The 23381-nt window shown below is 40.7% G+C and overlaps 1 protein-coding gene across 1 annotated transcript in view; it reads right to left on the reverse strand.

The window, feature by feature from the left end:
* Nucleotides 1-2226: 2226 nt before the first annotated feature.
* Nucleotides 2227-23381, reverse strand: part of LOC127354070 (protein phosphatase 1 regulatory subunit 29-like) — a 221934-nt gene continuing 200779 nt past the window's right edge. Inside the window, exons 5-8 of the mRNA XM_051383686.1 lie at nt 13571-14110; nt 12322-12471; nt 10905-11899; nt 2227-10524 (exon numbers count right to left, since the gene is read on the reverse strand). Coding sequence (XP_051239646.1) covers nt 8916-10524; nt 10905-11899; nt 12322-12471; nt 13571-13774 — 2958 coding nt within the window. The 5' untranslated portion in view covers nt 13775-14110 and the 3' untranslated portion in view covers nt 2227-8915. The remainder of the gene's footprint in view (nt 10525-10904; nt 11900-12321; nt 12472-13570; nt 14111-23381) is intronic.

Here is a 23381-nt window from a genome sequence, read left to right on the forward strand (position 1 = left end):
GACTATGGTTCAATGATGTAATAGTTTCTGGACAAAAATGGAACACATTATTACACTGCGTAACATATTTCTTGAATATGATAAACATGGGCACTGTAGTTCATTTCCTTTTGATCCCATATACAGTGTCCTGCTGCCTGGATTTCTCACTTGCATCAATCCGCCACTAAAAATACACTTTGATAAAAACTACTTTATCCAGCTGTTTTATGGGATAACAGCCTTTTCTAAACTGTTTAAGAAGTTTTAAAATAAATAATACTGCATTAATGTCTTTGATCAATGGACTTGCATTTGACATGATTGGTCAATATGTATTGAGAGACCGACTAACACATTCTTAGTGTTGCTCTCATTATTTGAATTGCTGACAACAAAAATTACAGTAAGAGAATCCATATCTGGGAGCTGCGGAGAACAGCCACAGTCTGACCAATGTGCAGGTGCATCAGAGATGTTTTAAGCTTCAGTGCCATGCTTAAGGATATTTTGGGCAGTCAGCTCCCAGCCAGCCAGTCAAACTGCAGACTCTCTTTGTACAACCATGTCTCTCTTGAGGGGCTGTGCGTCAAGATCATTCACACAGGGATTTAACAGTGGGAGATTAAGATGACCTATGGAGCATCCAGTAGCACAGACACTACAGTTTACTTTGTGGACTTGGTGGACCAGAGTCTTGTGGTACTAGATAAGCTTCTCTGAACCTTAATTTGTCTCACAATACGTTCTAGTACTTTCTACTCTCTTTTCTTTTTCATTAATGTTTCTCTTCTTCCGTCTCTTCTTCCTTTCTTTCTCCCCTGTCTTTCTTCCTCTCAACTCACTGAACCCACAATCACTAAACAGCTGTGATGGAGTCACTGTAACACTAGGGTTTAAAAGCCAAGATTCAAAGCATCCCCTTTACTTAACCCAGGTCTGTGTGGGATCAGACAACTCCTGCCCCACAGCTGTAGGGCAGGAGTTGGGGTAACTAGTACACCATGCTAGTTGTCAGAGTGCAAGCTAACCTGCTGCGCTAATGCTAATCAGGCAATGAAAGCACTACAGAAAGGGATGAAAGGGAATTCATTCATTCAACCAGGAGAATGAACAGATGACAGTGATGTGTAGGGGAGGAGTGTAGCTATGTGTGGTGCATGCATGAATAAGTATGGAATTATAGGAGTATAAGACACAATATTCCTGTGTTGGTGAACAGAGTACATGCAGGCATGGCAGTGTATAATTACAATCAGTGCTTTGTGTGAGACATGAAATCCATGTGTTTGGCTGATTGTTTGCATTCTGAGTGTCTACGTGTGCTTGAAAAGTGTGTATGAAATGGGCACCATGCAATTATAATTTATGCTTGTGTGACAGAATGAGAGAGAGTGTGTGTGTGTGTGTGTGTGTGTGTGTGTGTGTGTGAGTGACAGCGTGCAAGTGAATGAGCACAGCCTTATTAGAGCGCCCTGCAGACTGAGAGGCAGATTAATTGAAAATGCCTCAGATACCCAGTCTCAGCCATCACTCCCTCGAGAAAATGGACCTTCATAACAAAATCCCTCAAACACACATTCACAAACACACACACACACACACACACAGACACACACACACACACACACACACACACACACACTCATACCATTATGAATGCTACCCAGGCTCATGTTAGGGACGCACTCATGCAGAGCTGCACTGTCAGACATGACAGGTAATGTGAAAGCAGATAAAATGCACTCACACACATACATACAGAAAAGTAGACGAGCACTGAGAAACAAACACACACATAGATACATATGCACAGGATAATACTAATGCCAGTTCAATCTTCCAAAAGGACACACTCCTGCGTTTTTTTTTATGTCTCCCCTTAAAAGGGACTGGAAAACAAGGTCCTTGAAAAGGCCAGCGGTGACAGGCATATTATCAGCTCTTAAACACAGCTCTCAGGGTGTTTGTTGATAAATGTACCTGTATTTGTAAGTTAAAAGTGTAAAATCTACCGTCTACACAAACTTAAAAAGCATTAGCTGACCATAAATATCCACTTATAACTATACATTAGTTGATTAAAAATTGTGCTCTGGGTTAAGCTTTGCTTTGCAGACACCTCAATACAAATACAAAAGGGCTTCTTCAGTGGGGAAGTTGTAATATTAAATATATATGTGACCTCTCCGAGTTATAATTTTAAAAAGTCAGACAGACCAGAAGGACCCATGAGGACTCCAAATATGACATTCACAATAAGCAATTTCATTCCAACATACACAAAGATAACAGATTAGAACAGATCATGAGAACTATATCACTAGAAATACAAACAGTTGAGAAAAGGAATTCATGAATTATACAGAGAAGTAAATACATTACAAAAACAGAAAGAAGACATTTAGGCTGTTAAGCCTGTAAAGTTAATTTCTACAGATGTTTGGTTCCACTCCGCCTGTACACAAAAAAAAAAACACGCCGTTTTGGCACTTAAGACCATTTGTGTCTGTAAACGTGGATAGAAATATTCAGTCCATATTTTGTGTGGGCAGGTGTGAATATGGTATGTTTTGTGTGTGTAGGAAGGTGGTTGTGTGTATAGGTGTGTGTGTCTGTGTGTGCGTGTTGCTGTATCAGTTATGTGTGGGAAGGTATATGTTGTGTGTGTTCTCACATTTCATGTCCATATAGTGTAACTCTAATCTATTCAAACACGTACAGTATATTCATTGATTCTCTACATAAGTGTCTGTGCGTGTGTGGTTGTGTGAGAGTGTGTGTTTGTCACAGTTGGCCACCGGTAGAAACTCCTCCACTTTGTTGTATGTTGGATTCAGTCTTTCTCATTCGGCTGAAGAGTCAAATGATCAACAGATCAGCTCAACCCACATATGAATCAACAAATTAACGACTCAACCTCAACAGCAGACAGACAGCATTGTTTGTAGTTAAATCACAGTCCTGCTTTCTCTTTAGAGCCAGTAGAACTAGCCAGGGCCAAGGTCAACTTAGCTGGTCTCAAAGCACATAGGGGTGAATTCCCTGTGTAGCTTTCAGTTAGATACAAACATGTCTCTCAGGGGCAGTGCATCTCAGATGGTCATATAGTAGTCAAACACACACAAAATGTAAAAAAAAATAAAATAAAAAAGGAACCTGAATATATATATATACACTCCTTGACAGAGGTAGGCAATGACTATTCATCAATTCACGACCACAACATTAATGCTAACAAAATTACAGGCCAGATAACTAGTAATGGAACTGCAGTTTCTGTTGATATTTTTCATCTCCTCATACGAGTTCTCAGTTTCATTGTATTTAACCGCCTTCCCTGTAATTTCTTGCCTTGTTCATTGAGCTTCAGTTGACTGAAACTTGGCCGGACAAAATCTGTGCTTCTTGAAGGAGGGTTGTATTCTGAAGTGAGCCTGTCAAGCAGCACAATTTGCAAATACTGTTTTATCACTCCTGTACCATTTGGGTTGACATTTTCAACACTTGCCTTATTCATGTGTTATTAAGGCATAGGATAAACAAACTATATGAATTAAATTAATTGCTGATAACCTTTCTCAAAAAAGATGTTTGATGGAAGGAAATGTGAATAAAGCCCTGACTAGCCCTGGCCAGCCCTCCAGTCGAAAGCAGGACTGTCCCACCCTGTCACACTACAGCACAAAAATACTTATCTTCAAATTGCACCAAACTGCAGCTTCTGAAATGTATCTGATGTAAAAAGGTATTATATTTTACATGTTTACAACATAAATATATTATTCTCTTCAGCAGAATGCACAATTTTGTAAGGGTTGATAAATGTACCAGGGCAAAAGTGGAGATTAAATTCTAAGGGCATTTTGTTGAATTCCCCTTTATCACATAACTATTGTCCCAAGACTCCCATTTTCCTAACTGTTATTAAACTCTGAGATAAGTGACAACAAGTTATATTCTCAGCACTGGTTCTTGTGTTCCATTAACTTGTTAATGGTGAAGGGCAAAAGGGGATAGGAAGAGGAATGCTTCTGGGTTTACTCCTGCAAGTGAGAAACCAGCCTCTATCTGTTCAATGTTTTAATGCTTACAGCATTAAAACATGTCCATGTTTCAACTGCAGACCTTATTGTATGGATTTAGTTTAATTAAACAGGAGCAAGGAGACCTCTCTGGCAGAGAAACTGTAGACTTGCAATAGTTGCCTGGGAATGGCAGAGGTTCGCATTGAGAGCAACTACAATTCCAAAGGGAGGAAATCAAGGCAGTTGTTCCACGATTTTCCATGAATATTGATTTGTGTTTTTCAATAACCCTGAACTTCAAAAACGTATAAATTGAAATGAGAAACTAAACTTGTGTAGCAATGAGTCCCCAAGGCAGCCAGCAATATTGTTTAGAACTGTTTAAAACCTCCATTAGTTAGTTGGAGGCGTATGAGAACGAGAAAGATAGAAGTTTCAAAAGTGCGTTGCTTTTTCACCAGAAGTGTTCCGCCCAAAAGTACCTGTTAACCTCCAAGACCATAGTCTTGATGTTAACTGAAATTTATTGGCCAAAATCTGATGTTGTTGCTCTTATTTAACTCACATCTGTTTCCTTCATGACAGTGTGAACAGCACAAATCACATGGAATCTGATCTTTTCCAATTTGGATCTGGGCCACTCTCTAATTTGGTCCAAATGAAATACAGGTCTGATTTTTTGCAGTGTGACCCCAGTGTGAACAGACATATCAGAATTCATGACTTTTACATCACTCAAGATTGACAACATGCAGACCTGAGCAATACATCAAAATTGAGTGGTAATGCTTGCAGTGCGAACATCACAACAGACTCTTTGTGACCCCAAGTTAGGAAAACAGTGAATGGTTTTATAATTTTGGTCAGAGCAGACACCATGTCTGATTACCAATTCCAATCTACTTCTGGGATTCACAGCTCTGGACAGAGAGGGTTTGACTCCTTAGAGACTGCCACATGTCACGCCATCTCAGTTGTTCACTGTTATTTTTTCTTCTGGAAGCCTGACACTCCCAGTGATTCCTTCACACTGATTCATCATTTTCGTTAATTGGCCAGACTGGAGAGAAGACACACAAGCAATCCCTAAGGTACAGTATCTGTACATCCATCAGTCTCAACTTGTGGATTCTGGCCCCTGAGGACTCGAGTCAGACACCCCTCATTGTGAGGGAGGGAGATCAAAAGCATTGCTGTCAAGTGAAAATAACTTAAGGAAAGACAAGAAGTGCACTAGCTGAAGAAGAGGAGCAAGGCTCGGTCACTGTGGATGGAATGTATATTAAAACTGAAATGTATTGTAGCAGTAATATGTGCTTTTACACAAACAAAGCAGAATAAACTCTGCCTGGAGTGTTTAGATTTAAATAAAAGTGAGAGGGTTCAAACAAGAACACTAAACAGTACTGAGTAATGAGTAATGATCTTCACTGAAAATTATGACAATTGGACACACTGTGCTTATGAATAGCTAAGCTAATGTTATTTCTGACATCTAGGGGAAGGCCTTGAGGGTATATGCAGGTAACCTCAGCTCGATTACCCTCATTCTCCCAAATGAAGCCATTATTTTTAAAAAGCTTCCACCCCTGCATAGCCCGTGGTACTAATCTAAAACTAATTGATTGGTGATTCCTTGGACCTAACACATAGGGGAGCTGCCAGTAGAATTTGAACAATAGGCCAAAAAAGAAAACAGGCCCCTTTATAAAAAATGGAAGCTATCCAAACTGAGAGCCCAAGGGAATTTTCTCTGTGTTTTTTATTTGGTCCCACTCGCCCAAATTAAGTTCTATTGATCTGATAGCAGAGTAATGACGCACATTTGACATCCCATTGTGAACGCTAGTGGGTCTATTGGATTGGCTGCCACAGATGACATAGAGAGGTCGGAGGGAAAGTCTTTACTCAACATGAAACACAATGGAATATAAAACGCAAAAACAGTGGGCAGATTATTACAGCATAATTAAAATGGTTGGTTCACCCAAATAACAAAACATATTTTCTTGTATACCCCTTGAGGTATCTAGCAGTTCAGCTATTTTTTGGGTGGGGGATATAGCTGTAGATTTATGTGACCAATACCAATACACATTTCATCACTAGTACAGTGGAGGTGAAGTGAATTTTGAAATATAACAATCAAATATTTCTGTGACAGAAGTTGCTGTCAGTTTTGCTCTGGAACTACTTAGAAATAGACTGGACTTACCCAATCATGCACATGAGCATAATATTCTTCTGTTACTTCACAAGCAATTTATCTCCTACTAGCTGACCTTTTGAATAGAGCCCATTTTGTAGACATAGATCGTTATAGGTCAAAGAGGAAATGCCACCCTCCACTCTCACTTTCCCCATCAAACTCACACCTTGAACAGTGGGTGAATTTGATCCCTGTCAAAATGATAATATCAGAGTTAACCCAGTGGAAAACTAAATAAGATTGCCAGGGCTGAGACTAGTCCTCTCTGACCGCTCAGAGTCAAAAGAAAAAATAACACCCAGGAGGTTAGATCCCAGACTAGCTCACCTTGGCCTGCTCATAACCTGCACAGTCATGATTAAGCATAAATCTGACCTTAGTTTTTCTGACTGTTTGTTTGACTGTCTTTCTGCAAGAGCTAGGGGCAACAGAGAGAGGTGGAATATGGTTAAGCATCGGACGATGGAGGTGGGGACAGAAAGAAAGATAGAAAGACAACAGCAACCATCATTAATTTCAATCAGGCTCCCAGTCTGGCAGAGTTAATAATATCAGCAAGGCCTCCTGACCTCAGATGATGGTACAACATCAACCCCCGCAAATTACTCATTAATTTACCCCATTAAGTTGGACAGAAGTGACGGGCAGGGGGAAAAAAAAACACTGATGGGAATGAATTAATTAGACATTTTAAAACAGAATTTATACTTTTTCAATTGAGATGTATCACAGCAGAGCGAGAGGTCAGGATGATAGTGGTGAGGATAGGAAGAGTGGGAAGAAAAAGAAATGAAGACAGCATACTGAAATTAATATTTTGACAGGGTCAATGTTGATGCAGTGGGAGAGGATGAAGATCATTTATGGATGAGAAGTTGTGTTTATGAATAACTAAAGAATATAGATTTCTACACTTGGATGTTTTTTCTCAGTTGTATTCATGCACAGAGCATTCTTACAAGAGGCAGAAACTCTGATTTTGTCTCATATTAAAGGTTCTTGTTTGTTCTGTAATAATACCAAGCCTTGCTCCTATTTCAAACGGATTTCAACACCCAAATTCAACCTCAAATCCTAAATAATAAACAAAATTAAACCAGCAATTAAACCAGGGCAGTTACTTTTTTTCTCCTTTGTACGACATCATTTTCTATTAGACGTATTGGAGATGAAAAGCAAAGATAATAAAGAAATAAATGGAAACTTTTGATATCATACCTCCCAAAGGCACTTTGGTCCATAGCAAACTCCTGCCCAGAGCAAAGCAGGGTCGTGGAAAGTAATCCAGTCTGAGGATATAGGCTGAGAATATATCCCTAGGGCCTTCACTCCGCTTACCATCCATTTTATCTCACTGTGTAGTGCAGGGAGCATTTGACATATTTTCAGTTTCTTTAAAGACTTGCCTTGAGATGATACATGAATCCTATATCGTCTCCTTAACACTGGCATGTTCGAAATGAGATGCAGCAAACCTCTCACCTGCCTCTATTCCTAAATGTGATTATGGGGTTCTTTAATATAGGAGCTAACACCTGTCTTGCCAACATGCATAACCCACCCTAAAGTAAATTCTGCACTATTGAAATGTAAATTTCCTACCTCATAGCTTTCTTTATCAAAAGAAATATGCTATACTTCTAAATAAGAAACAGAGTAGAAGACAGAAATGCCTGCAGGTCTTGAGAGGGTTTACTTTTACACGCTATGTATCTAGATAGACAGGCTGGGCCAAAGATGCACATTAATGTACACACACACACACACGACTCTCCAACTGGGTTGTTATCTATATGCAAAGCATCTCCACTAAGCCATCCACTTTGCTGCCGTGGATGAGACTGAGAATAATAGGCTCAGTCCCAACCCCAACCCTACTCCCCCACCCACACATAATCACTCACACCAGCATGCACAAACTGTATATACATGCCCACACACCACTGAACATATGTAGTTAGGTGTCTCAAATCGATAAGCATGTTCAACACACAGCCTCCCTGACCTATTCTTACACTGGCTAATTGCCAGGAAGAACAATTAGACAGATAAGTATCACTTAATGTCCTCCCCCAAAGAGGGAGATCCAGACTATTCTAAAACAAACGCACCTAATTCCTCATCCTGCTCCCTCATTATCTCTCTAAATGATGCTTCCATTGGAAAGCAGGTGTTGGTGGTGCTGTGGAATGATTGTTTTGTGAATGGTGGTTTGATGGGATTAGAGAAAAGAGGGACTGGGCTTAAGTCATGAATGGGGCTGCTTCTGGTAAGATAACTGAGCTACAGTGTACCAGTAATGAGGTAGAAGACACTTGCTTGTGACCACCTTTGCTTTGCTCATTAGTGTGTATTCAGCAGGTCTATGGAAGCCTGTGAGGACCAAAGTGCCCAGTGTGAGGTAATCTGGTGAACAACTTGATTATTATTAATTATCACTTAGAACTGCGGTGAAAAACGTCAATCTCAGAAACAACGTCTTAAAATGCCAATGAACTGTCATAGAATCAATTGTAAAATAATCACATTTAGAGAATACCCCTTTAACTCTAGATCCAGGAACGGAATGACCCATGTCACTGGACAACTCAGAGGAAACATCATCTGTCTTGCTACATTAACATCTATCCCCTTTATTAGTCTGCTGTTGGCATCCAACCTCACAATCTTCCTTACAGAATTCATCTTTGCTTCTTGGCTCACAGCTTCTGCTGGGCAGAAACACCCTTCCAGTAGTCCAAAATATCATGAAGGTCCTCGTCCTTGGCAAACTGCACCTTCTTGCGCAGGGCATGGCCTGCCGCTATATAAGAAGCTTCCTCTCTGGGGCTTTTCTTGTAAGGCCGGAATCGCTCCCAGATCCGCAGTGTGCTCTCAGACGAATACTCTGGACTGGAGGAGTAGCCAGAGTTGTAGTTGTGGTGACGAGAAGGTGAGAGCTGAGAGTAAGTGGCTGTGGCATCCCTCTTGGTGCGGCCCAGTGGCTTGAGGAATGAAGCCTTTTGGGCCGGTGAGGGTGAGTCGTTGACACCCTCATAGTAGAGTGCAGGAAAGGAGTGGCGGTGCTCGGAGCTGTGGTAGTCAGGCTGAACCTCCAAATGGTGCTGCTGCTGTCCAGGGCCAACCACCCCACCTCCACCTCCACCTCCGTTATTACACCCCATACCACCCCCATTCAAACTCACCCCACCACCATTTATGTTTCCCATCCCATTCCCATTGCAGCCCCCTACTCCACCACCTCCTCCACCTCCACCCCCTCCACTACAACCAACAGGGCTGCCTTTTTCTGTTGGATACTTGGGAGGATCGCTGCGCTGCTCGGGGATATCCACACTAAAGACCCTGGTGCTTTTGACGGATCCCACACCAGGGGCACCACAACGGTTCTTCACCACAGCAGTGTCCGCGCTCAACTGCCTCTGAAGGGGGCGCACTGCATTGGCTGGGGGTGGGTCACGGTAAGGAGGGGAGAGGAACCCACCACCGCTGATGCCTGGCCGCTCAGACAGGGGCATGACTAGGGGCACAGGTGCCATTGAAGGTGGATGGGACTGCTGATGTAGCTGAGGATGCGGCTGAGGATGCTGTTGAGGATGTGGCTGAGGATGTGGCTGAGGATGAGGCTGAGGATGAGGCTGAGGATGAAGTTGGGGGTGAGACTTTGGATGCACCTTTGGGGAGGAGGCCATGATTTGATCTCCAGGGTGGCCTGGAGAGAGGGGCAGGAGGTTTCGGGGGAGGGACGCGATGCAAGTTGGAGGCTGGGAGGAGGACACAGAGTTGCCATTGTCAACCGTGGTCACAACATTAGCAGAGGCATCCAGCTTCAGGGCATCAATGCAGTTGTTGATGATCTGGTTCACCTTGTCTACCTCCTTGGCAATGGTGGAGATCTCTGATGCTGAGCCACGGCCGTCGTCATCCGAATCCTCCCCAGCTGTCCCATTCTCAGCCCCACCTCGCATATCCAAAACTACTTCCCCTCCTATCCCTGCTCCTCCAGCTGCCACTCCTCCCTCTCTGCCTTCCACTGCCACTCCTGCTGTCCTCACATCCATGTAGTTGCCCTTGCCACCCATTGCCTCAGAGAAGGCAGAGGCCATTTTTTCCACCTGTGGCAAGGTGGAGAGGCGGGAAGAACTAGTGTTGGCTGAGCCGTGGAGCATGCCTGTGCTAGAGGAGGCAGAAGGAGGGAGCTTGCCTCCTGCTCCTCCTGAATGGTGGTGCTGGTGGTGAGCCTGCTCCTGGAGGCGTTGCATGGCACCTGGGTCGTTGGCCACTGCTGCAGCTGCCTCTGGGCCATACCTGAAGAGTGACAGACTCACTTTAGAACAAACAATACATCTTGTTTCTTTATCTTTTGTCATATTGTGTATATCCTAAACAACATAATTGCACAATTAAGTTTTTTTAATTATCTGTTTTAATAGGTCATCTCTGTGATGACATGGCATGACAAAGTCCTTGCTGTTCTAGTAAACAGCAAGGATAATGTATGGTTGGGGGAAAAAAAAAGGTTCTTGTTTGTAGTTAGATTAAATTAAGTTGTTCAGGACATTTCTGTTGTGGCTAAAACATCCCAGATGCAGTGTAGTAACTCTTTTTAACAGTTCAATGCCATGAACAATTGGTTGCAATGTGGCCCTTTATACTTTCATTAAGAAATATTAAAACTTGTCTTGTACCTCATCTCCAAAATAGTTTTCTTCACACTTATAGCTTTCTGCTTCTCTTCCTGGATGCGTCGCCGTCTGAGACAGTAATAAACAAATCCAAGCACAATGACCATGCCAAACAGACATCCCAAAATGGTCATGATGTAGTGGGTAGTTGTGGATGCATTGGTTCGCGGGTCCTCTGGCCCCATTGCTCGTGTGGTAAAGGACACACAGGTGTGGTTGTAGCGCTGAGATTTGCTTGCAGAAGCCACACAAAAAGTGTAATTTGTGTGTGGCTTCAGCTTGTCCAAGGTGATTATCTCCTTCTTGTTTTTAAGGGGCATGATGTCTGCAACAAAAGTCTGGTTGTACTGGGAGAGGATATACATCTTACTGTATGGTCGTGGGATCTGCACCATTAGAGAGGCAGTGTAGAAGGAGACAGTTTGAAGCCTCATAGAAATCTGATGGCTGTAGGTCGGTTCAGAAGTGGATGATATGGTTGGCTGGTGATACAGACGTTGGTCTGGGTTGTCCAAACCCATCCCTGAGCCATCTTGATCTGGTGTCTGGGAGGTCATCCCTGGAATTAACTCGCCATTACGACACATGGATAAAAGAGTGTAACGGGCATTTTTTCCGTGTCCAGGCACTGGACTCAGAAGTGGATAACCAGTCATTTCAAGAGGGGTTTCACACTGGAGGCGGTCGTAGGTGTGGGTGACATTGTTAAAAGCCTCCAACCAGGTGAGAAAGTTGTAGAGATCACAGCCACAGTGGAATGGGTTTCCTGCTAGTTCACACACCATCAGCCTGTTAAGGATAGTGAAGGTAGATGGGTCAAGACGGGCCAACTTATTAGAAGATAAGTCCAGGCTGCTGAGGCTTGGGCACTCCCAGAAGGCATTGGTGGCAATGACCTCAATAAGGTTGTGTTGCAAGAAGAGGCACTGCATTCGACCAAGACCTCTCAACATGCCCTCAGTCAGGTTGGTCAGCTTGTTGTAGCCGAGCTGGAGAACCTGAGACAGGAAGAGAGAGGTAGGTCATCGAAATTTTTGTTAAAACATGATATAACAAAAGTAATTGTTAATCATTTGCTTTTTTTTTTTAATTTTAAGATATGCTCTTACTGTAAAAGCTTCCATTGGATATGTTTTTTCGAGACTTAACAAATCATTCTGTCACATTTCTATAATTGTGCAAGTTGTGATTCAACAGTGATCTATGAACCAGTTATGAGAACTGAAATTTTTGGCTTGATGACTTCAGAACATATCCCAAGCTCAGCTTGTTTCAAAATATTTTACTGCATTGTATAACAAAAAATAAATAAATTTTTATTCGGTTAACTGAAGCATTAATGACCTTTTTCTTAAATTACAGAATACATTTAAATTAGTAACAAATACATAAAAACAGATTTGTGTTCTTGGCTGCAGACCTGTAGGTTGGCCTGTCCAGCAAAGGCCCCGTCCTCGATGTAACTGATCTCGTTCTTGGTAAGATTGAGGTCAGTAAGGTTTGTGAAGCGGAACATGGTGTTAAAGAGCACAGCCTTAAGTTTGTTCTCGTTCAGCCTCAGGTCATGAACCTAGGGAGACAAGATTGCAGATGACTTTCAGGTGATGCACTGCATCCTCTGGCAGTCATAGAGAAGGACCTAAACTCTGCCAAAAATACCTGACGAGAGCATGTTGCACTTCCAAACATACAAGTTTGCTGCCTAATGAGTAATTTCCCCAATTATACATTTGATCAAAATGTGTATTTAGTTAATCACAGCCTGTTTGCAAGCAGCTGAGCATCCCTCCTGAGATATCTAACAGAGGTAAATGCTGATGCTAGGAGTGGAATGTAGTTGCATGTTAATATTACCACTGGGTGCTTTAATAAATGATCTTGATGTTTTTCAGATTTATTCATTTACAAAACAAATTGCAGATAGTTACATTAATTAAAATACATGGCACTTTAAAATGTAGACAACATCAACCCACTACATACACAAATTACATTATATAATAAAACATTATGTAATTCAACTTGTCTGAGCATGTTGGAGATGTATGAAGAGGTGGATATATAGCTTAGAACTCAAGACCAAAAAGTGTAGTGATCTTAGACTGACTCATTTGGATGGTAAAGTGCAGCCCTGCGATAATTCTGTCTCCTGCAGCCTTTTATGTATGTACAGTTGGCTGTGCCAGCCATTCGTAGTAAGACGGCCAACAATTCTACAAAACAACTGTTGGTTTTTGTTGATGTATCTCTTCTATCTCACCAACTTAACCTATTTATCAATTATTTACTTTAATAATATAATTATAGCCACATTGCAATTTAGCTATTACTGCTGGTATTGTCACCATCACTGGAGACCCTAATATAACCTTGTAACTATATTTGATTAAAAATACGAGTTTTTAGTATTCAACATTTTTCAATTACAATTTAAATACCATTTACCACCATTGCCATGGTTAACATATCACAACCATCAGAATCACACAATAAACCATAAGCGAACAGAAGATTAGATTCACTTGCAGCTTTGCAAAAGTCACCGTCACGATTGATAGCATGTGCACTTTAGCTGACACCATCTTCTCTCAGAGTACATGAAGGCATACAGTTTAGTAGAGGTGGCTGTGGTGGTATGAAAGGCCTAGTAATAGAAAGTTTATACTGACCGTGCTGTTGATGTGCTGGGGGATGGTCTCATATGGAGGCTGGTTCTGACTGCAGATAGCCAGCCAAACGTATCCTTTATCCCCCTCTATCAGCCAGCAGTCCCCTTTCACCATGCCAGGCAGGTGGAGGAGCAACAGGGCAGGGAGCAGGAGGGAGAGAAACAGGGAGGAAGACAGGGAGGACAAATGGAGTGTGCTGGCCATGGTTTGGATTAGGGGTGTTTGAGGTTGCCTCAGTAGAAAGGAGGAAAAGAAAGGACTTGAAGGGAAGGAGGCAGTGAGCGGTTTTCAAATCAGGAAGGTTGCAGGTCAGGGGCAAGCAGGCCAAATCTAAGTAGAGAGAAAGGTGAACGGTGGGGCGTCTTCACGTGATTAGAGCTGAGCTTGCAGCATGGCAGCAAGTCCTGTCCCCATTTTAGGTGTTCCACGTCAAAGGGTTTTGGAGACTGTCACCCCAGCAACTACTCATGGCCCCTGACAACCGTACGTCTTGACAACACAGATGAGGAAATACTCCCTCTCAGAGAAAGGCAAAAAGGCCTATATAAGATAGAGATAGAGAGAGAGAGAAAGAAAGAAAGAGGGAGGGAAGAACATTAACATTAATAGTGATAATGACAAAATGATTAAGAGTAGGCAGAAAATTGTAATACAGTTCACATATCCCCAGATGGTTTTGAATTAATTGAGTTTAGGTCTCATTTCTACGAACACTGCATTAAGAAAAAAAAACAGGTATATGAATCTAATACCCATGCTACCCAATCCCTTCAAGGTAATGCACCACAGTAATAAATCCATTAACAGCCATGATTATTTCATTAAGTCTTAATAAAGCCCAGAGAAATATATTTTGACTTTTCAAATGAAGCCAGGCTTTTTATGTTCTGTAATTATTCATGTTCTTGAAAATAACAGCCTCGTATGAGAATAAATTGCAGCTCTTCCGTTCAGACATTAGCATATGATGCACCAATAGAAATGGAAATTGCCAAGACTATGAAAGCAACACCACTTTTCTTTAGTGATTTTGTCGTTGTTTACAAGGTTCGCCAGCTTGCAGCTGCATTTCTATTGTTTCAACTCTGAGGTACATAATGATACAGTGAAAATGTAATAGCTGCAGTTATATAGGGGTGAAAACGGGAATGTGGGCTAAGTGGAAAACAGAGGAGGGCTGTTGTAATTTGCATGTTTTAACAGGATACTAGCTGACATTTAGCTATTTACCTTTCTCAGGGGATTAACCGTGGATTAGGCTCTAATCCAGCATAAAATATTATGTATCTCATCACCACAGCTCTGACTCTTTTAATTTGTTTCCAAAGTTTTGATTCCCTCCCAGGGAAAAGTTATCTGGCCACAACATGAATGACAGAGACATGATTGTAAGAACATTGTAAGAACATCTCTCTCTCTCTCTCTCTCTCAAATTAAATGCCGCTATCACAGAAATAAAAATGTTTAAAGTCTGGTATAAAAAGCAGTGTGGAGTTTTGTTATAACTCACACATTTAAATTATATTAAGGCTTAAAGCTGTGCATAATTAAGTACATGGCCACTTTGAGTGTAAGGTGGGTCCAACCACCGGTAGGTGTTTTCAGTAATCAGGCTTCAGTCAGACCTTGTCAGCTCTACCCATGCTCCTCGTATTTGCCCATTTTTGGATTAGCCTGGAGCCGGCAAAGTCAGGACGTCGAAGATGTCCAGAGCTGACCGCAATGAGCTTCACACACTGGCTCTCTTTAGAAACCTATTTGTGACTATTTGTACGGCCATTTCTAATTATACAGTCTATTTGTGTAACCTAATTTACAGTAGTAGTAGTAATAACAAGATAATTCCCCCAGTATGGGATCAATAAAGTCTATTTTATCTTATTTTAATCTACTCAGGATTAATGAAAGCCAACTTTGGATGCTCTGTTAAACTGGCCATCTCTAATAGCCTGTCCTCTTCTTCCTCTTCCTTCTCATCCTCTGTCCAGACTTGCACCTTAGTTAGCCTCCCAGTCACTTCTCATTTCTGTTGCACCACACCCCGAACAGCTCTCAGTCCCCTCTTCAAATTGTTCCATCAAATTGATATTGACAATTCAATTCCTCCACCACAGGCCTTCAATTTGCTTTTGACCCAGAACTGTTGTCATCCTTACCTGTGTGTAAAATAAAACACCCACCAAAAAGCTATTTACGGCTTTAGCTCAGTGGAACAACAGCTAAAGTAACCTATTTTCACCTTGATAATTATGAAAATCATTAATGTATCGTATTATGTGTTGAGCTTTGAAACAGAGTGATTCCACTGATTTAACAGCAGCAAAGAAGAGCATGTGTGTGAATGTGAGCATTAGTTCATGGCAAATTGTGTTGAAAAGAAGCAAGCAAACTGAATTATTTATCAAACAAAGATGTGGACATTGATCATAACGATGGCCACACTTACACTGACACAGAAACGATCATTCTCCTTCTTTCATCCGATTGCTGAATTCCTTCTCTTCTCACTCTTTGAAGACAATTCCAAGTCTAGTTTTGTGATGTAGTGATACAATGTTTTCATTAGGGTTTAAGGGAATGTACCAACAAAGCCTCTGGCACACTCCTTGCAATTTAAGAAGATTTTGGGGGCCACAGAAACTTAATGGGCCGTGCTTGTAAATATGGGCTCCTGACAGGGAAAAACTGCAATGGTAATCACATCATATCTGATATGACGTGACTTTTACGGTATTTACTGTGCTCTACAAACATGACAGACGAGTCAGTCAAGACTAGTTGTTTTAGTCCAGGCACAACACCCAAGATCAGCAGGTGATCAGCACAGTATTTCTTCTTTATAATGCTGTAATGATCCTGACCATGCTACTCCAGTCTTATCATCTGGGTCAGTCTCTTGTCTCTCGCTCCATTTCTGTCTTTATCTGTATTTCTTCATATCTGTCTATTTCTTTGTCCTCTTTTCTGTCCATCTCCTTCTGTCTGCATAGTTTTAAGCCTGCTCATCTCTCGTTGCCTTTCAGCTAGAAATACAAATGAATATGCTTCATCGCCAAAACACAACCTGACACCTTTTGTGTGCTATCACATCCCATCCTCGCTGCTTTTATCACATTCTTGCCATTGGTTTTATTTTGACAAGAAGCCAGAGGAAGAGACAGCCTTATTTTTCCCTCCCCTTTCTTGTCCAAACCAGGCTCTCTTTGTGTTTAATTATTGTCTCTGATAGCTGGGCTTTAATTAAAGCTTTGCATCTGACAAACAACACTAATGATGTCAGGTCACAGAAGCAAATGGAAAGTTCCAAAAGTAAGACCGGGCGGGGCTGAGAGCCCATGAGAAAAAAAAAAAAATGTTGTCCTGAAAATTACAAGATAAAGTAGGATCAGTGATGCTGAAGTAATAATCTGAAGTCTTTTACTGTCTAGAATGTGGAAAAAGACATGTAGTCAGGATAATGAAAGCTTTAACATTAAAAGCTTTATATTATCAATTGATAATAGCCTCAGTAAAGACATGTCCACTTGCACAAAAACTAGAATGACATCTTTGGAAAATAAAGCAATTTGTTATAGAGCCAGCAGTATATATATATCAACATCACAAAACAACAGACACTAGAGAACTTTATTCATTGTCTCATTGATTGTTTAACTATATAAATACAATTCAAATATAATATAAAATTTAAAATTTGCCATTTGCCACAGGAACAAACTTAAACTCCTTAAACATTGGGAGGCTAGGATCAGCCAGTCACAGGCACTGTTTGATTGACGTGTGAATGTGGGAAAGTCGGTCAGTGCTAAAATATCACTCCAGTGAAGGGTTAGCATCAAAGTTTCCTTTTTTCTTCTCCTAAAAAGAGCAACATGAAGTTGTACAGTCTAAATTCCTTTTAACTGCCAAAATGACACAGATACCAACTAAATTAAATTGTACTGACACAGAAAGATAGTGCTTAAATTCTTCTCATCTCAGTAAAAAATTAACTCAATGACATGCTCTTCAACAAGACAGCTACAGCCACGCCAGCTGAGGGCGTAGTTAGGCACAGCAGTGCTTTGAGCTAAATGCTTACATGCTGATGATGAGCAGATGCAATGTTTACCATGTCCAGAAGCTTAGTTTAGCATGTTAGCAGGTAATACTTGCTAATAAGCCAGGATGAGGCCGATGGGAATGTCAGTTTTTTTTATCTTTAGTCATAAACCAAAGAACTGGAAAAATGGAAATTTTGACCCGAGGTGTGGGCAATTCATTAAAGAGGGATCAGTCTCTTAAAACCACAACTGTCTGAAATCCTGAATGATGAGATCATCAAATTGATGTCGAGATGTTTCACAAAATAAGTGAAAGGTCTGACTTGGTGGTGGTGCTTAAGAAATAGTCATGGGATTTCCAAAGTCACTGGGATTCATCCTCTGGGCACTATGGATGTTTGACAGTTTACGTATTTATCATCAAATGGCTTCACTGGCTCCAGTGTGTGCCCATTTTGATATTTCACATTTCATGTAATTCCAACCAGCAGCTTTCAAGATATAAGCCATCTTCCATATCATAAAACTAAACATTTAAGTTTCCTTGAGCAAAAATGGATAGAAATTTGCAAATACCTTCCAAATACTTAAGAATCACAATTTATTATTTTTAATTTATTATTCAAAATTCAATTTGATGCTCCATTTTCAGCCCAAGGGTGAACTATTTCAGCTAACATGAGTGAAGCATGGGGAAGTAAAGCCCTGGAACAGCGGATTGACTGTAATCTGTATTCTAGCGATGTGTAAACCTTTGTAGAGATATATAGTTTGACTGTTTGCTTGCTCGCTCACTGCCACCTTCCTTTGCTTGCTCATTGCCACCTTCCTTTTCTTATCTATATTAACTGAACCCTTACCCTTTCCATCCATGACACAGCTACAGCTAGCCTGATTGACAGCACAATCTAACTGAAAATAGGAATGATGTTATTAAATTAAGTTTCCAGAGGAAGTTTAAGATGAAGTAAAACCTGAAAAATGCACTAAAGTGACTGTATTGAATTGCGGAAAATTAATTCCACCATTTGCTTGAAGGTAGCATTTAATTGAGTGTTAGGTATGATGATGCGGTTTCAGGGATAAGGTTAGGATTGCATTTAGTTAGGGTATGGGTTGGGATCACAAATTCAGTGATTATGGTTAATATAAGCCTCAGGGAAAAGAAAATATTAAAAAAATGAAAACTTAATGTCTTCATGAGTTTAAGTTGGTCTGTGTGTCCTGTCTCTGCCCAAAGTCTGAGCTGCAAGAATTGTGATGTTCACTAAAATCTTGTGTCTGCCCAGAGTCTGAGTTGCAAGAGTTGAGAAGGGGGCAATAAGAAGGAACACAAGAGTAGTGCAGCTACCCCGGAGACCAGGTCATTAACCTTTTCACTGAGTGAGAAAGAAAGAAAGACAGAGACAGGAGGCAGAAAGCAGAGACAGTACAGATAGAGGGGAGTGCTAAGGAACATGACACCAAACAGATTTTCCCACAGTTTGTCAGTGAACCAGTCAAGCGGTCACTCAGTGATTCAGAAATCCAACAGACCATAGCCATTCATCCAGGAAATCCATCATCAGGCAACCAGTCAGCTGTCAGCAGCGCAAAGATCATCTGGCTAGCCAGCTTCTCAGTTTGTCAGTCAGTCCAGTCCATCAGTCAGCAAGCTCAACAGCTAGCTAACCAGAAATCGGGTCAATCCATGAAGCAGCCAACCAGCTAGTCAGTCGTCTAGTCAGTCATTCAGCCAGGTAGCAGTGTGGGAAGCCCTATGGATGCGGAGCTAAGCATTATGCCTATTAGCACTATCGGTGCATCCCAGACTGCCAACCAGCCAGCCTGCCTGCTTTACCTTCAAAGCTGCCACACTGTTCCTTCAAATCCATTTTTTCTCACTCCTTTATCTTCTCTTTTTCCTTTTAACCTTTCATGAAGCTGCTGCACTGTTTCTTCAAGTCCTGTGAATATTCCCTCTCTGGTTCCAATTTTCTCAGGTGCATTTACTTCATGTCTTTCTGTTAGTTTCCAGTTAGCCAAATAAAGTTATGCAAACATGGAGACTAAATAGGTTTCTCCAGCTTTCTTACTTCCCTTGGTTTGCATTGCCCCTCCATCACTCTCTTTCTTTTTCAATTACAGTACATTGTGTGAAAGGCACTATATATTTTGAATAATAAGAATAATAATTGGCAGACTTCAGAATCCATTGCAGTCGTTACTTACAAATGGTGCATGAAAGTAAAGTTTTTATTTAAAAGACATTTTAAAAAATAATTGCCATCCATAAAATCCAGTAGCTGCATTTGGCAAATATATTGTAAGTTAATTTTGAAGGAACACATCCCCTAACAATGTTCCCAAATTACAGTTATGAATGTCCCAACCATGGTGTAATTGAGGTAATAAGTATAGTAGTATTAAATAGTATTCAAATGACATAACAGAGATACACTGATGTTTACAAGTCCCCAGACCACTCTTCCAATCTCAGCTCAACATATCCTGTCTCTCTTTTTCTAGTTCTTTACTGTACATTGAATTCTCTCCTGTTTTGTTTAGAGTGGATGTAACATATGTTGCTGTCTACCAGACAGACTCCCACAGGGAGAGCAGACCAGAGAGGAGGATTTCAGCCTCTGAGTGCTTTCAGCCACTTGCTGTGTTGTATGAAAGCTGGGTGGATTCTGAGAATATAAACTGTTACACAAGTAGAGCATCACGCGACCACACGGCATTTGAGACAGGGACAACCATGCATTTTTGACACATGATGCCATCAACAACATTTGCTTTCTTAACTGTTGTCCCTTTTTACAAAGATGCCACTCCCCCTCACACAATTGCTAATAATAATAATAATAATAATAAAAATACATTTTACATAAACGTACCATATACCACCGTATACCATTGGATTTTCCACGCACTGAAGGTTGAATAGGCATATCAAAAAAGCAGATCATGGAAGAAAGTCAAATTTAAATTGGGGTTCTCAAAAAATAACAGCATAGTCCTTGTATGGACTTGAACATCACCCATTTTGCCATGATGTCTGATTCACTTAATTGACATAACTCCAAGCCTTACACATATTCCAATCAGTGATTTCCTACATTTCCTAGAACTTTCAGCAGCCCCCATAGACACACACAGATGTTCAGTACATACATTTTACAAATTAGGTTATGCAAGCTCAGAGAGCAAGAGGTAAATTAAGTTTTTTTCCACTTTTCATAAGAATAAATAATGCCAGATTGGATCACTTGAGGCAGAGCCTTTAACAGTGCAGTAACAGTTCTCTGGCTGGTTGCTCACTCTTAATCCAAAACACTGAAATTGTTTGGGCTTGTTAGATTACCATGACCCCAGTGAGAGTCTATTCCAGTGTAATGTTCCCACTGTGCCTCTGGATGAGACTCAGCCATGCATACTTGTGTTCTCATAAACTTAACCCAGAGGCATGCCCAAGGCCATTCACTTCAGTGAGTGATTGTATAAGTGAGAGAACATACTGCAGGCAGAGCCTATTTCATCCTACTGTACAATGTGTGTGTGTTTTACTTCTATCTTTGTGAGGACCAAATAACTTTTAGCATTAGTTTTGAAAAGGATTATAAGATTGAGGTTTTGTTGTTAAAGTGTCCTACCACTAGTATTTTCCAGCCACTGATAGTATAAAGTATTTCACGTAATAGTTGGGCTCAGGCGACACACTTATCTTCTGATAACACAACAGGCGTGCGGCATCAAAAACAAAAAAGCCTTTTCAGGCACGACAACTGCTGGTTGTGTGGAATACAATCGCGTTTTTTGGCTCTCTCACAACAAATTAGACAACTTATGTTCTGACATTGACTCACTGGAGCACAGAAAAAATGCAGCAAATGTAACACGACAAAGCAGGTGGAGCAGTGAAATAAGTCTGTTTCCAATGCAATCATGCAAGTCATGCAAGTCATGCAAGACGACAAGCTAGGATTGGTAATGGCCCAACATGTGGTCTGCCATATCTCTCAAACAAGTTACGTCAAGAATTTATAACTACGGTCTCCTAATCCGACATAGTGAGAATATCCAAAAATAAAAATAGGATTTAGTCTGACAGTGACACAGGTTTTGAGATATCTGTCTCTGATTTTTCTCTCCAGTCCAATTCAATGGAGATGAATGGATTTATTTGTGGTGTTCACAGCATTAAATGCCATTTAACAAATTCGATAGAAATGTATCCAGATTTCAGAGTCCTCGTTTACTAAATAATTCTCAAACTTTACTCTAAACACTTTAAAACACTCTGAACACATTGGAAGTAATTGGAGGCCTGTCTTTTCTTTAATTTCTACTATTTCTGAGGTCTGCCCACAAGTAGAGGCATGCACATGTGTACACAAAAATGCAATTCAGCAGATTCTTCAGTGTGGCACTGAGTGTAATAAATTCAGATGTACAGAGTTACCAGTAACACAATAGCCTTCATTATAATGAGTTTGCGTGCTCGTATAGTATGTGCCCTCCTGCATGGGTTTTAAAAGTAATTAAGACACAGAGGTAAAACAGAGTTGTACACACAAATGCAAAAGCTCTCCCCTCCAGCTCTACTCAGCAGGTATGTTGAAGTAACAGCCCTCTAAGGGAGCAGCATTTCCTTGCCTGAGAAAGGCAGCAAGAGGAATAAATGGAATGAGTCTGAGAAAAACATACAAAGTACAGTGAGAGTGACACAGAAAGGGCATCACAAATGAAAAGGAGGAGAAATAGAAGAGGGATTGTAGCTTGAATGAATTCCTCTGTTATAATTATGCCTCTCAGTCATTCCAGTAACTCAACTGGGGGTTTGAATCTCTTTTTTCGAGGTTGACCTTTACATGGCAATGAAAGATGACGATGAGTGGAAAGAGGATGATTAAGAGGAGGTGGAAAGAGTGGTTTTTAACCTTCATTTAATCAGGCAAGTTGAATAAAACATACATTTCCCTATAAACCCCACTCTCAACCCTGTTCCATTGAGGTTCGAAAAGATGGAGATTTCTACAGCAACACTTTGTTAAGATCAATAACTAATCCATTATGAATTGCTACTTTAGTCAGAGTTTGTTTGCAGTAATACCAGAAGGAGGGAATGGCTGCACATATGCACACATTCACACATGGAAGCTGTCCAGTCTAAGTGCCATCCTCTTCTTTGTTGGCAAATGAAGCAGCTCAGAGCCCAGTGCCTGGCTCAGGGATAGCTTATTTATGAGTGTATTGAAATGCTGCACAGTTTGGTGTTGACATATGCTGAAAACTGACATATTTTCTGACAACTCTATGCCACTTACACCCCTCTACGCAGACGTACAGTTCCTTGAGCTCCTTGATAATTGCACTGTGTATTTATCTAATCCACTGATTGCACTGGACTTATCTGACAACATCACCATGTATTTGCACACTGTGACCCATTACACTTAACTCTTACTTCCTCTGTAAACTTACTAAAAACGTATGCGATAATATAGAAAAACAAATGCACAAAGGCAATATATACAAGTTTTTGTTATAAGATAAGATAAGTAAGTTAAATAAGATTAGATAGCCGTATTATATTGCTATCCTCATTTTTTACTTTTCTGTATTAAAAGTTATTCCTTATATGCATGCCTTGTGAAAAGTAGTAAGCAAAAAGGTGATGTGGTTTAGGTTTAGGTTGAATTAATTGGTTAAAAAAAAAAAAAAAAGGGTTCACATCTGAGATTTTACTTCCAAGAGAAATGACAGCTTCAGTCATTTCAACAAAT

This window comes from Dicentrarchus labrax, unplaced genomic scaffold (genome assembly GCF_905237075.1).
Source record: "Dicentrarchus labrax unplaced genomic scaffold, dlabrax2021, whole genome shotgun sequence".
Classification (NCBI taxonomy): Eukaryota; Metazoa; Chordata; class Actinopteri; family Moronidae; genus Dicentrarchus; species Dicentrarchus labrax.